This window comes from Pristis pectinata, chromosome 26 (genome assembly GCF_009764475.1).
Source record: "Pristis pectinata isolate sPriPec2 chromosome 26, sPriPec2.1.pri, whole genome shotgun sequence".
Taxonomy (NCBI): Eukaryota; Metazoa; Chordata; class Chondrichthyes; order Rhinopristiformes; family Pristidae; genus Pristis; species Pristis pectinata.
Window position 1 is genome coordinate 26,119,910 of NC_067430.1, and position 14,551 is coordinate 26,134,460.

The 14,551-nt window shown below is 41.5% G+C and overlaps 1 protein-coding gene across 1 annotated transcript in view; it reads right to left on the reverse strand.

Moving 5' to 3' along the window:
* The window catches only part of tmem201 (transmembrane protein 201), a 144,900-nt gene that overhangs the window by 12,489 nt on the left and 117,860 nt on the right, over nt 1-14,551 (reverse strand). Inside the window, exons 9-10 of the mRNA XM_052039419.1 lie at nt 11,443-11,745; nt 1,094-1,240 (exon numbers count right to left, since the gene is read on the reverse strand). Coding sequence (XP_051895379.1) covers nt 1,094-1,240; nt 11,443-11,745 — 450 coding nt within the window. The remainder of the gene's footprint in view (nt 1-1,093; nt 1,241-11,442; nt 11,746-14,551) is intronic.

Sequence of the window (14,551 nt, forward strand, 5' to 3'; positions counted from 1 at the left end):
AAGGAAAGTTATGTATTGTTAAGCACTTCAGGTGCAGAGGGGGAAGCTGTCTAACAGTGTGGGGTAAATAGAGAGAGGAGAGCAATGGTGAGGGAAAGGTCCCGTGATGTAGCCTCCAAGAACCAGTCTTGTAGCCCTGATCTCCATCTAGTTTTGAAGTCGTATATTTTACCCATCCCTTCTTGTAATAATTGATTTAATCTCAACTCTATTCCTTTCCCTCCACAGATGCTGCCTGACCTGCTGAGTTCCTCTAGCAGTTTTTTTAAAATTTTATTTACAGCGTGGTAACAGGCCACCCATTTTAAACCCAAATTAACCTACCCGTACGTCTTTGCAATGTGGGAGGAAACCGGAGCACCCAGAGGAAACCCACACAGACATGGGAGAACGTACAAACTCCTTACAGACAGTGACAGGAATTGAACCCCGATCGCTGGCGCTGTAATAGCGTCGCGCTAACCGCTAGGCTACCGTGCTGCCCTTACTTCTTTGTTTCTTGCTCCAGATCTACAGCATCTTGTGTAATCACAAACCATTCTCTCTGACATATCAGTGCATATTACTTAACTGCATTTTGGTAAAGAAAATAGCAAGCACAACTTGTCTTGCTCTCTTATCCAAAAGAAGCACTGTGACATTAGGCTGTCTTCTGCACACATCTGCAATCCAACAAAGCAACAGAAATGCCGAGGTTTCCGTTGATGGTTAGCAGAGAATAATTAGAGGCAGATATACAGGAAAGGGTCTGATTAGACCTCATTGGCACTCTGGTTGCATCTGTGCTCAAGGTGATCCAACACCACCCCCCACTCCCCCCCCTTATAAAACGATGTAAAATCTGCCTTCAAGAAACATGAGAAGACTGTACAACATAAATCAGGATTTCACAAATAGACTACCATTACAAACACTCAACCCAACACAGCATATGATCAGAAAAATTCTAATATTGCTCACATTTAAAATGCACGTGTTCATGAAATAACCAATTAACGACATGATGGCACATCTTTCAAAATTCCTATTCTTCAGACACAAGATTGTTCAGTTGTTCAATGGAAGGCGAGTAAGTTTGCTTAAAACATCATACCTTTCCAGCCTCTGCTACTGTCCATTGCCTGGTGGTTGACCACATTGGTGGTGGTATCTACCATACATGCAGAGGACCTCGAAGAGCTGTCCTTCCTATGGCCAGTAGGCTCACTGTACATGCTCCCACCTTCAACAGACTTGGCGTCTAAAGAGAACAAGAGAACATGCCCAAGAATTGTTAAGGTGTTTTTGACAAGGAGGCATCTAATGCAAAATATTTGTAAATTACATTGTAAATTGGTTTATTATTGTCACATGTACCGAGGTACAGTGAAAAACTTTGTTTTGCATGCCATCCATACAGATCATTTCATTACAACAGTGCACTGAGGCAGTACAAGGGCAAACAATAACTGAATGTAGAATAGAGTGCTGCAGTTACAGACAGAGAAAGTGCAGTGCAGGCAGACAATGTCCTTATGATTTTCTTTACTGACCCAGACAAGAGGAGGTTAATTTTGACTTAAGAGACGAAATAAAAGTTGGGAACCTAATCCTATAAAACTAAGACCAGAATATTAGTTATCATATCAATTAGGAGAGGAAAAGATTAATGTTTAGTGTGAATAATAACATGTCTGTCCACATTAACCAATAATTTGCTTAAATCATTAAAACTCACAGTTAGCAAGACAAGTGAGAGAAAGAATGTTAGTAAACAGAATGTGAGAAACCTTCATATTTTCCTAATATGAAGTGCACAATTAAGACCACTAATTTTACCTTTAGGACATATTGAAAAACAGATATAGATCTACTCGCTGTTAAACAGAAGCACTGACAGCAATCACTGAGAAATTCACAGTAACACACATCAGGTTTGGGTTGGTTTCAACACACAAAGCGCTGGAGGAACTCAGCAGGTCAGGCAGCATCTGTGGAGGGAAATGGACAGTTGACGTTTCAGGTCAAGACCCTTCCTCTGGACTGATGATGAAGGGTCTTGACCTGAGACATTGACTGCCCACTTCCTTCCATAGATGTTGCCTGACCTGCTGAGTTCCTCCAGCTCTTTGTGTGTTGCTTTAGATTCCAACATCTGCAGTCTCGTGTCTCTACTTGGGTTGGTTTCAACCTGTGTTAGTTCCGTTCACTTGGATATAACTTTTTTGCCTGCAAACCTTATTCAGTGGAAGCCAATGAACTGAAGCTGCCTCCACAGAACACCTCGGCAGGGCAGACACTGGGCAGTTCCTCCCATGGGCAGACGCCAGGCAGTCTTAATTCTTGTGACTTTTGATGTCACTACCAAATTGAAATGTATTAAAATTACATTTGAATCAACATTGTCTTTATTTTAGTTGCTTTAGTTGTTTGAGTATTTACCTTCCATCTCGGTGAAGGGCTATGTAAAGATAGTGCAAAGGTGAATTAAGATCCCTGACCAAACCTAAATAACAATTTGGTGCCAGTGAAGGAACTCATTCCATCATCAGTTAGGAATGACCTTATGTCAGTAAATTCATTAACAATGGAAAGGTGAGACATGACATGAGAGAGGTACCTAAACATTATGAATGGCCTAAGGTAGATAGCCTGTGTCTGTTTCCCATGGTAGGGGTTTCTAAAAAACTAGAAGGCATAAATTTAAGGTGAGAACGAGGAGGTTTACAGGGGATTTGAGGGTTAAATTTTTCACACAGTAGTTGATATCTGGAATGAACTGCCAGAGGTGGTGGCGGAGGCAGGTTTAGTAACAGCATTTAAGATGCATCTGGACAGATACTTCAATGAGGAGACAAAGGGATATGGAATTAATGCAGGTAAGTGGGATTACCATAGATGGGTATGATGGTCAGCATAGACTCAATGGGCCAAAGGGCCTGTTTCTATGCTGTACAACTTTGACAAACATGAAAACTAACTTTAATCAACCGTGTTTTTGCAGAGTGAGGGAAGAAAGGAGAGCTGGTTATAAGAGAATCAGAATTACAGGGAATAAACCATTGGGTTTTTAAGAGGAAGGCATAACCAGTGCTGCGCATTTGACTGGGTATCCAAACTCCATGGTTTAGAACTATTAATCTTTGGAAATTTCTTTGGCTTCCAATAAAATCATTCCCCAGTTTGCACATCCTCACAGACTGGGGTGCTGACTTTGTGTTCTGTACTTGAAAACTCCAGTCATCGTCATTTGAATTTAAATGAAATATTGAGGTTTTCAGTGACTTCATGACTTTTACTCTAAGATTTCTCGCATACTTAAAAAAAAATGAGAAGGTCACCATGTCTGGGGTTAATAGCACATCATTTCAACAAGTAGATTAATCTGCACTGTCATCTGTGAGACTGAACTGATCGGCAAGCATTTAAATCTGTAGGGGTAAACCTTTTGTTCAATTAATCCCTGGAGATGGTCTGAAATCCTTACTTCACTTCCTATCGCGTTCATTTCCTCCTTTCCTGTTAGGGTATCGCTGACAGCACCAGGTGTTGCATATCATCGCAGGATCCCTTGTTATCTGAGGATAAGGACAAGGAAATCCGATCTTCCTTCAACCCATTTCTGCAAACTTATGATGGAATATCTTGGAGACATGTCTTCTCGTAACTCCCCTTAACTTCCTTCCCATAAAATTAATGTCAATCAATTTTTAAGATAAAACCCTGTGTTAACTTGACAAAGGGGATCAGCAGAAACTAAACATGCATTATTTGTGATTAATTCCACGGATACACTGGACCTCCAAGTGGTAACAAGTTACCATTATAAGGATCACCCATTTCCACCTCTGTGATACCGCCAAGGCTCCACCTACCTTTCTGCATACCTGCTGCTGAAACCTTCACTCTTACCTTTATAATCTCTAGACCTGACAGTGGCCTTGAGCCCCCTCTACTCTCTGTAACCTTGAAGTCATCCAAACCTCTGCTACCCGTGTCCCTACTCACACCAAACTGCATTCAGCCATTGCCTCCCCCTTGCTTCCTGGCCTACACTGGCTCCTAGTTAAGCAACAGCTTGCTTTTAAAATCCTTGTGCTTGTTTTTAAACCTGATATGTCATCAGCCATTATATCTGTAATCCCTCCCAGCTTTGTAACCCTGAGGTGTTTGTGCTTTTCTAGCCAACATAATCAAGGACCCCTCCCAGCCTGGTCATTCTCTCTTCTCCCCCCTCCCACTGGGCAGAAGATGCAAAGGCTTGAGAACATGTACCACCAGGCTCAAGGACAGCTTCTATCTCACTGTTATCAGACTCTTGAATGGACCTCTTATACACTAAAGATGAACTCTTGACCTCACAATCTACCTTGTCATGGACCTTGCACCTGATTGTCTACCTGCACTGCACTTTCTGTAACACTACATTCTGCATTGATTTTTTTTTCTTTTGTACTTCCTCGATGTACTTATGTATGAAATGATCTCCCTGGATGGCATGCAAACAAAACCCATTCACTTTCTCTCAGTACCTGTGACAATAATAAACCATTTACCAATTTCCGAATTTAACAGTTCTGTATTGACAACCATGCCTTCCGCTGACATGGCCGTGAGCATTGGAATTCTTGTTCCAACTCACTACGTTCTCTGAGATGATCCTTAAAACCTCTCTTTGACCAAGCTCCTATTCATGAGCTTATAAAGAGAGATTAAGATAGATGACTAAAAGGTGCTTCATAAATGTAAATTGTTGCAATTAAGTCTTGGGTACTTTTACGATTTAAAATCCAACAGAAGCTACAAATAGAGCCTCTTGTGCCAGAAACAGATGTTCAAGTGGATCAGGTGGCTTGGTTCTGTCTTTTATGTGCTAGCTAAAAGGGATATTTTATTTGGAACTAGCTAAAATGGATAGGATGAGGAATACTTCTGATGGGGCTCTAATTGCTCCCAGTGCAATGGGTCTTCAATAAACATTCAATGGAACCTGGACCAAATAGGAATTCAATTCAGTGAGATCCCAAGGGCAGCTGCTGGGTGCTGCATGGGGCAACAAAGAGCATTGCCCCAAGATGGGGCATAAGGACTTTGACAAGGACCCACATGGTGCACTCATCCAAGATGCATGGGATTCACGCGACTTGGCTGTTTGAATTTAGAATTGGCTTGCCCATAGCAGGCAGAGGGTAATGGTCAGTGGGACTTATTCTGGCTGGAGGTCCGTGACTAGTGGTGTTCTGCAGGGATCTATACTAGGATCTCTATCTTTGTGATATATATATATAAAAAAATAAAAATGACTTGGATGAAAATGTGGATGGGTGGGTTAATAAGTTCACAGACGATACAAAGATTGGTGGCTTTGTGGATAGTATAGAACATTGCCAAAGGATACAGCGAGATATAGATCAGTTGCAGATCTGAGCAGAGAAATGGCAGACGGAGTCTAATCCGGCCAGTTGTGAGGTGCTGCACTTCGGGAGATCAAATGTAAAGGGACAGTACACTGTTAATGGCAAGACTCTTAACAGTGTTGATGTATAGAGGGAGCTTGAAGTCCAAGTCCATAGCTCCCTGAAAGTCGCTGCACAGATTGATAGGGTGGGTAGAAGTGCCGTATGGCATGTTTTCCTTCTTTATTAGTCAAGGAATTGAGTTCAAGAGTCAGGAAGTTACACTGCAGCTTTATAAAACTCTGTTTAGGCCACATCTGAAGTATTGCATTCATTTCTGGTCACCCCATTAAAGGAAGGATGTGGAGGCTTTGGAGAGGGTGCAGAAGAGGTCTGTCAGGATGCTGCCTGGATTAGAGGGACAAACTTGGATTGTTTTCTCTGGAGCGGCAGAGGCTGAGGGGAGATCTGATAGAAGTTTATAAGATTAAAGGAGGCACAGATAGAGTAGACAGCCAGTATGTTTTTCCCCAGGGTCGAAATGTCCAATACTAGAGAGCATGCACTTAAGCTGATGGCCATGTGAGAGAGAACAGGGTACCAGGAACTAACTCGGATTGATAGAATTGCTCTGAGAGTCAGCACAGACTCAATGGCCTTTTCCTATATGTGAGAAGTATGAAGTATCCCCATGGCACTATTTTTAAGAGCAGCGTTGTTCTTATTCTTGGTGCGTGGCCTGGCTAATATTTATCACCTATCCTTCTTTTTATTGTTTGTCTGAGGTCTGGTATCACATTTACTACACACCCCCCACTGCCCTTGACCTGAATGACTTGCCAGGCCATTCCAGAGGGTATTTTCAGACAAGCACATGGGTTGGATCTGGAGGCACAGGGAGGGTAATACTGGCAGATTTTCTCCCCTGAAGGACATTAGTGATCCAGTTGGGTTCTTACAACAATCCAATAGTTGTTGTAGTCATTATTATCACCAAGATTAGTTGTTACAATTTTTCTAATTCCAGATTAATAATAATTTAAATTCCACAGCTGCCATGGTGGGATTTGAATTTGGGTCTCTGGATTGTTAGTCTGGGTCTCTGGATTACTAGTCGAGTAATTTAAACACTGTTTCACCACTGTGCTCTGAGGAGAAGAACCATTACTATCACAAATTATTTGGTCAATATTACATTGTTGTTGCTGGGAGCTTGCTGTGTTTCCTAAATTACAATGGTGAGTTCACTTAAAGTACAATCTCTGAAGGATGACAGAAATGCAAGACTTTTTTCTGTAAGGCTGAGATGAATTAAACCAATCCTGTTCCCTTGAGAAACATTCCTCAACTACAGGAGCACTAAAATCCAACCCCAGGACCATGCAGAACTCAAGTTGGGAGTGCTTTACAGCAACTATATTTTATGCTTTTACATCTTACAAATACAGCTTCAGAAAGTCTGTTCACAGCAAGTTGTATCCAATTTAGATTGGGATGAAAAATGATCCAATTGAAGTGTGCAAACAGATGAAAAATTACTCAGATTACATGCAAGCAGAGCAGAGTTGGAGGGGACGTAATGTGCCCGAGGTCCAGCCACAACCCAGCAATGCAAAAAATGGTTCCTTGTCTTTCTACACTGGGAGCTACAGTTGTAATAGTAGGCACCATTCAGGGAATTATAAGTAGGTGAAGATCCCACAAAGCCAATGTGAGACATTCCCTGCAGAGGTGTGGGGCATGATCCACAGCACAAGTTGCCCCTGATCGACCAGCCTCTCTGTGTAAATTCCAGGAAAATAACAAGAGGGCAAGTAATGGTGCATAGCCTAGTAAAGCCTGCAACCATCTTATTAAGGAAGTGTCACAAAACAACCCAATGGATTCTTCTACAATATTCTTCCACAAGATTTTTAAAATCCAAAATTTGTCAAAATCAACAGCAGTAATGTAGGAACTCATTGCAAATCTATTTTGACAAGGCGATCTTCAGCCTCTCCACGGAATTAGTAAAAAAAAATAAAACACCTAATTAACAACAAAAAGATCTTTCTTGTTCCTCCGCTGTTGCTAAGACACAGAGAGCCTCTAACTTCCCTCCTATAAGTCGGTGGAATTAAAGGACTGCTTGCAGAACCGAAGAGAAGGTATTTATTAAAAGGAAAGGAATTACTGAGGAAAACGACAAAACAAATCATAAATCTGACAACCAGTTTTTTGGTTTAATCCTGTTATTTTTTGGGATTATTTTGAAGCAGCAAAAAAAAAGTATCAGAATATTTTAGGTCACAGAGAATTGTTTTTAAGTTTACTGCAGTAAAGGCTCATTTGGAAGACTGGAAGATCTCATCACCCAGGCCACCTACCCTTCCTCCTACAACCATAAACCCACCACTGGCACACTAATGTGCAGTAACTTTCAAACCCACGACTATCATACCCTAGGAAGACCAGAGCAGCCTACTCCATGAGAACTGCACCACCTCCAAGTATCTCTCCAATGTGCTGAACATCCTTAAATAAAAACAGGAAAAACTGGAAGAACAGAATTATCGCTTCAAGTCAATGACTGGATGAAATATTAACAGTTTCTCCTCCACAGATGCTACCTGACATTTTGGGTATTTGCAGCGGTTTCAGATTTCCAGCTTCTGTGTTAATTTTCACTTGGATTGCAAATCATCGTTTTTCCTTCGTCATTGATGGAACTCACTCCCTCGTAGCACAGTGGCAACATTTCACCAGAAGGACTGCAGCAGTTCAAGAAAGTGGTTCATCACTACCTTCTCAAGAGCAATTGTAAATGGGTGATGAATGCTGGTCTTGTAAATGATTTTACAAAGAATTTTAGTCCAAATTGTACCTTTGGGGAGATTTAATGGTGGTGTTCAAAACCATTAAGAATTCTGACACAGGAAAAAAGGCAACTATTTTTTCTTTTCACAGGGAAATGGATCAGACACCAAACCACACAGAGTTAACTGCTCCTCTTACAGAGGAGTTGAAAAGAAAAATGTCTGTGTGTTGAGCTCTGATGATCTGGAGTGTGCTGCCTGAAATTATGTTGGAAGCAGATTCAATAATAACTTTAAGGGGAATTGCTTATACATTTGAAGGGAAGAACCTTGCAGAGCTATGGAGAAAGAGTGGGAGCAAAATGGATCGCTCTTTCACAGGATCCACGATGCAGATAAATATAAGAACGCAATATATAACAGCTGGAGGCGGCCATTCGGTTCCTTTTGCCTACTCCACCATCGAATGAGATCATGGCTGATCTTTTACCTCAGCTCAGTTTTCCTGTACAAATCTCATACCCCTGCATTCCCTCATTTACAAAGATCTACCCATCCCTGTTGTGAACATACTCAGAGACTGAGCCTCCACTGCCCACTGAGTAGAGAGTTCCAAAAATTCACCACCATCAGTCACTCAGTCCTGCATGGCTGATCCCTCATCTTGAGACTGTGACTTGCTTTCAGACACCCCCACACCAGCCAGGGGACGCAATGTCCTCGCGTCAAGCCCTGGGAGAATTCTGTATGTTTTTCTGTGTTCTGCATGATTTTCTTTTGTAAAATTCCAAATACGAACCTTCATATTAAGCACTTAGAAAAATATAATGAGACAGAAATGGGATCATTAACCAGTGCTTGTGCCAAACTGTGACACTGTTAACTAAATTCTAATGAATTTTTCTGGACCAGTGAGAGTTAATTTATGGAAGACTTCACCTTGCTTTTGAAGAAATGAAAATTACCCAGTGTGTAATATCGATATTTTGGGAGACAAAGTAAATCAGCCAGAAATTCAACTTTCTAATTATTAAAAAGCTAATTACGTTGCATGTTACCTTCTAACACTTAAGCACATTCGAAGAAGGTAAAAATTGAGGAACAGGGGACAAATACACAAATAATAATTAACATTGATATCCTTAAATGTTTCGCTGTTTCAAGAACATATGCTATATTTCCATTTACTCCCATTAGGATGTAACAGGAAAGATTTGAACTAGATCACTCTTCCTTTAAGTAGAAGCTGTGATTAGGTTAGCATTTACATAAGAGAAGTGAATTAGCGGTAAGCAGTGCAAGGCAGGGCATGAACCAGGTGAGAAGGGAAACAGAAGTAGATAGCCACCAATCAGAGATTGCTCCCTACTCTATGCGACAGTTATTGCCCGCAAATAATATCCCAGAGTAATAAGCACATTTGCTGTAGAACTGGTCACATCTTTTAAAAGTACACGGCACAAATGGCAGACTCTGAGATCTGTGATGTGTCCAGCAGCACTTTTATGATTTTAAAAAAAGTGACCCGCATCATTTGGTAATTTTGACTGGATCTAGTATGTATTTGAGCATGCAACCAGAGTTGATTGGAAAAAGGTAGATTTGCATTTTCTTTTTACATAACACTATTCAAGATCTCAAGATGCCTCAAAGCATTTTCTAGCTAGTATCTTACAGGTGGTGACATCAATGTATTGATGAAAATACAACAGCCTCCAGCCATCCCTCATAAAAACACTGTAATAATGAGCTGAATTAGTGAGGTGGATTGACGGATTACTATTGGCTAGGACACCAAGGAAAAACACCATACTTCAAAAGAGCACCTCGGCAGTTTTTTTACATCTGCCTTAAAGTAAATGGGGGCCCGGTTTTAACACTTCATTGAAAAGAGGGTGCTCCTTGACAACCAGTGCAGCAGACTTTAGGCACCACATGGGAGAGTCAGCCTAGATTTTGTACCTCTGGAATGGCACCTGAATTCTGCCATTAACTTCACCACAGTTAGTGCATTTGATAGTGTGCAGGCTTACTTTCTGCTGACTGGGAAGTTTTACTTCGAAGGAGCAACTGTAAATCACCTCTCTCTCAGGAATGGTCATCCATGTGGAAGTCTCAACGTTACAGCAGAGCCCTTCAGTTTGGCAACCAGGGTATGTGGGGCAAAAAGCATTCAAAACTGCCCAAAAACTCTAAAAAGCTGAAAGATTCAGCATTCCACTGAAGGCAATTGCCAGATGCTTTATCAAATTCCTGCATAATTTTGCAAGTTATAACAAATTAAATACAATTAGAAACCAAGTTTATTACATTTACAGTATATATGCTCCCCTTAAGAAAATTCTACTGCATCCAACCATCAGTTTTGGATTGCAAACTTCAAAGTATTTCTTATATGGACAGGAGAATATTCTGAATATGCCTCAAATGAAGATTAATTGAGTAATCCGCTCATGGCTGGTTAGTGTGTGGGTAGGAGGCTTAAGAAATTTGGCATGTCCCCTTTCACCCTCACCAATTTTTATAGATGCACCACAGAAAGCATCCTATCCGGATGCACAACGGTTTGGTACGGCAACTGCTCTGCCCGGGACTGCAAGAAACTGCAGAGAGTTGTGGACACAGCTCAGCTCAGCACATCATAGAAACCAGCCTCCTCTCCATGGACTCTGTCTATACTTCTCACTGCCTCGGTAAAGCAGCCAACATAATCAAAGACCCCACGCACACCAAACATTCTCTCTTCTCCCTGCTCCCATCAGGCAGAAGATACAAAAGCCTGAAAGCACGTACCACCAGGCTCAAGGACAGCTTCTATCCAGCTGTTAAAAGACTATTCAACAGTCCTCTTGTATGATAAGATGGACTCTTGACCTCGCAATCTACCTTGTTACGGCCTTGCACCTTACTGTCTGCCTACACTTTCTCTGTAACTGTTACAGGTTATTCTGCATTCTCTTATTGTTATCCCTTGTACAACCTCGATGCATTGATGTGATGAAATGATCTGTATGGATGGCAAGGAAACAAAGTTTTTCACTGTACCTCAGCATATGTGACAATAATAAACCAATTTACTAATTTAAAATGATGGATGTTTTGCACACGAACCAATTGAAGCAGAGAGCAGAATCCCAGCAGCTTGTAGAAAGCTTCTTCACCCAAATTGGGTTCATTTTACCACTTTGGCAAATTAACCAATGAGGAATCTTACTGCACTCATGTTCAATTTTAAGTTGAACCATTGCAAATCTGTTTCTACAAGTGCATACCGTGACTGTGAGAAGACAGCCGTGTTGTATCCTGCACCAGATTATTGCTGCATACGTTGGCTTCCTCCGACAGGTTTGGTGTGGGACGGGCTTTACAAGCCAACTTTATTGAGCTTTGCTGGACTGCGTTGTGCTCTGTGAACAACTTGAGTCTTTGTCCCGTGAGGTTGAGCCGAGCTGGGCTGATGAGGGGGCGTCTGAGATGCAAGGAGCCAGAACTAGACGTCACTGACCCCGCCACGGATGGAGCTGGTGACATTGAGGGAGATGAAGGTCGGCTTCCAGACTTTAAAGAGAAGTAATCTACAGAAAACACAAAATAAAAGAAAGCAGTGAATCAGCCTCTTGCCTCAATGGCCCACGACCCTACACAAGTCTGACAAACATTTCTTAATTCTCTTGTTTCTATGTTTAATTTCTGAGATGATTTAATGTTTTATGTTACGAGCCAGGTTGCTACTTGGTGAATATCCCTTTAAGGCACCTGGACAGTAGTGTAGCAGTGTGTGTGTGGTGTTATCTGCAAGAGGGCAAGTCTATAACTGGAGCGTACTGGCTGTTGCAGAGTGAGGGCGAGAGAGCGACTGACTGCTGGTCTCTGTATCTATGGATGAAGAACAATAGCTGTGACTGTCACTATACAATCCACGTATGGATTTTTGGAGCAATCTGTGGAGTGCACTTTGTTGTTAACCTGTACTGGAAAGCAGGTATATCTGTGGGCGGCCACATATCAAATGCCCTCGGTGTGGCAGATACTTCGGAACAAAGCAATGGAGATCATCAGTGATTGAGGTGTCGTATGGGTTCCATCGTGGAACATGTGGATTTCGTAAATTCTCTCGACATTCTCTCTACAATCTACTGTGGTTTCGCAAAAGCCTTTTTTTTTCTTTTTTTTTCTCCCACACTCCCTGAACCGCCCGAGACACCGGGGCGGGGTCGGAGCCAGTGCGCCTGCGCCGCGCCCCGCTCCCGCAAAAGCCTTTGCTCATCGTTCTACCTTATGACTTGCTGAACTGAACTTTTGAGAACTATTCCTAGACTTGAGGTTTGGGAATTTGCCACACACACACACTTTGAGTTTATTTTTGGGGTCAATGTTTAATATCTAACATTTTTATTTCTCTTATTATTACAAGTAGTTATGAATAAATAGATTCTAACATTTATACATGGCTCTTTGTGTTTCTATTGTTGCTGGTACGTAACATTTAATATTAGAGAATGAAGACCAAGCCTTTCTGTGGGTGGCTGGTGGCATCATTTGAATTGCTGACAACACCCTCAGGAATAGTAGGCAGTGCCACATCAGCTACTTGCAGAGATAAAACACCTTATTCTTATGTGGTGCACCATTAAGTGACCTGACTGGAAAGTGATGTGAGACCCCATGGGCAAAGTGATGGGGGACACCCGACAGCCAGTAAGTCAACTTGGTCAGTGACAACTGGACTGTTTAATCTCCAGAACAAGTTTTATTTAAAGGTGAACAGAAACCTTTTAAATGTCACCAACTGCAGATAATGAGCGTCAATCAAAATAATTATTAATCTTTAAAATGAAAAAGGATTTGCATTTCTTTAGCAGCTTTTACAGCCAATGAAAAACTGAGTTAAAGAAACTGTAAATGGAAATAAAAACAAAAATTGCTAGAAATATTTAGCAGCACAGACAGCACCTGTGGACAGAGAATCACGGTTAATATTTCAAGTCAATGAACTTTATCAGAATTAAGAAAAAGTTAGAAATCAATCACGTTTTAGGTTGCAGAGATGAGGGAGGTTGGAGAGAACCAAAGAAATGTCTGCGATAGTGTGGAGACCAAGAGGGAGTGAATGACAAATCGAGCTGGCAACAGCCAAGAGAGGGTGGTGAAGATTTGTCCATTGTGGTTGATCTGTTTGGAGCAGATGTACACCAGGAAATAGCTGATATCAGAGGAGAGAACAAATGCTGGGACTGTGGGGGCGTAGAACACTGCCATTGCTGGAAATCTGAAGTGTGTCGTATCCGTGCAAAGAGAAAAAGTTAATGTTTCAGGTTGCTGACTTTCTGTCAAAACTGACCACGTGATGGTACAACAACGTGAACCTTGCATTTCATCCTCCCTCAGGGAAATGCCAAGCATGAACCTAACCAAATAGGTGAGGTCAATCATCCGCTGTGTGAGGAACGGCAGGACCAAATCCACTTCTCTGGTGATGTACTCCAAGATGGCATGACAACCCCCTGTTAGTTGGTTAGGAATGTTACAGCTGCTCTCCTGACCTTTACAGAGTCACAGGATGTATAATCCCTCTTTATTCACCAATCAAACTGCTTCTGGGCAGAGACACATATACCCAGGCCAGCAATAGGTCATGTGGGAACAGCTGCAATACTCCTAACCATTTTCAATACAGACTAGATCAAGCATTCACAGCACTAGTGCTGCTCCAACTGGGTGGTGACCTAGAGTACTATGGATATCCATTGATTCAATGAGTTAGAATGAATTGTACAGGCTTCCTTACTTGTATCTATGTGGTGGGCCAATCAATTACTTTTTACATTACCAACTACTTTCTTGAATGCACCATATTCCTCAAAAACAAATGTCTTGTAGTATCTCTTCTTCTCTGTGGATCAAATGGTGCTGTGGAGGCTTGTTTGCTGTGACACTGCTTGCTACGTACACAGTATTAGGGGAAAGAGCAGGAATCGCTTTGATAAATCTCTTTTGTATCTCACACATGATAACTGTTTTTATGATGCAATAATTAGAAGATAAGAAAGACTTCTTATTTTAAAAGCTAGCACTTTCAGGATAACTGAACATTTTGAACCATATTCCTCAGTTCTAACAAGACCGGATGCAACCATTTTACTGACTGCCTCTCCAGGTGTGGGCTAATTAAAGAATATTAAAGCCTGTGTTTCTCCACACCTGCACTTTCCTGGGCATGAGTTGCAAACACTTAAGCTAATTACTACTATTAGCATTCCAATTATAATTTGAAATAACAATAAAAAATATACAGGAGCCTTATGAATCTGTTCTTACAGAGAACAATCACAATCTAATAGGGTTTTCCCAAATGTATTTGTCCTGTCTACAAAGCTGACA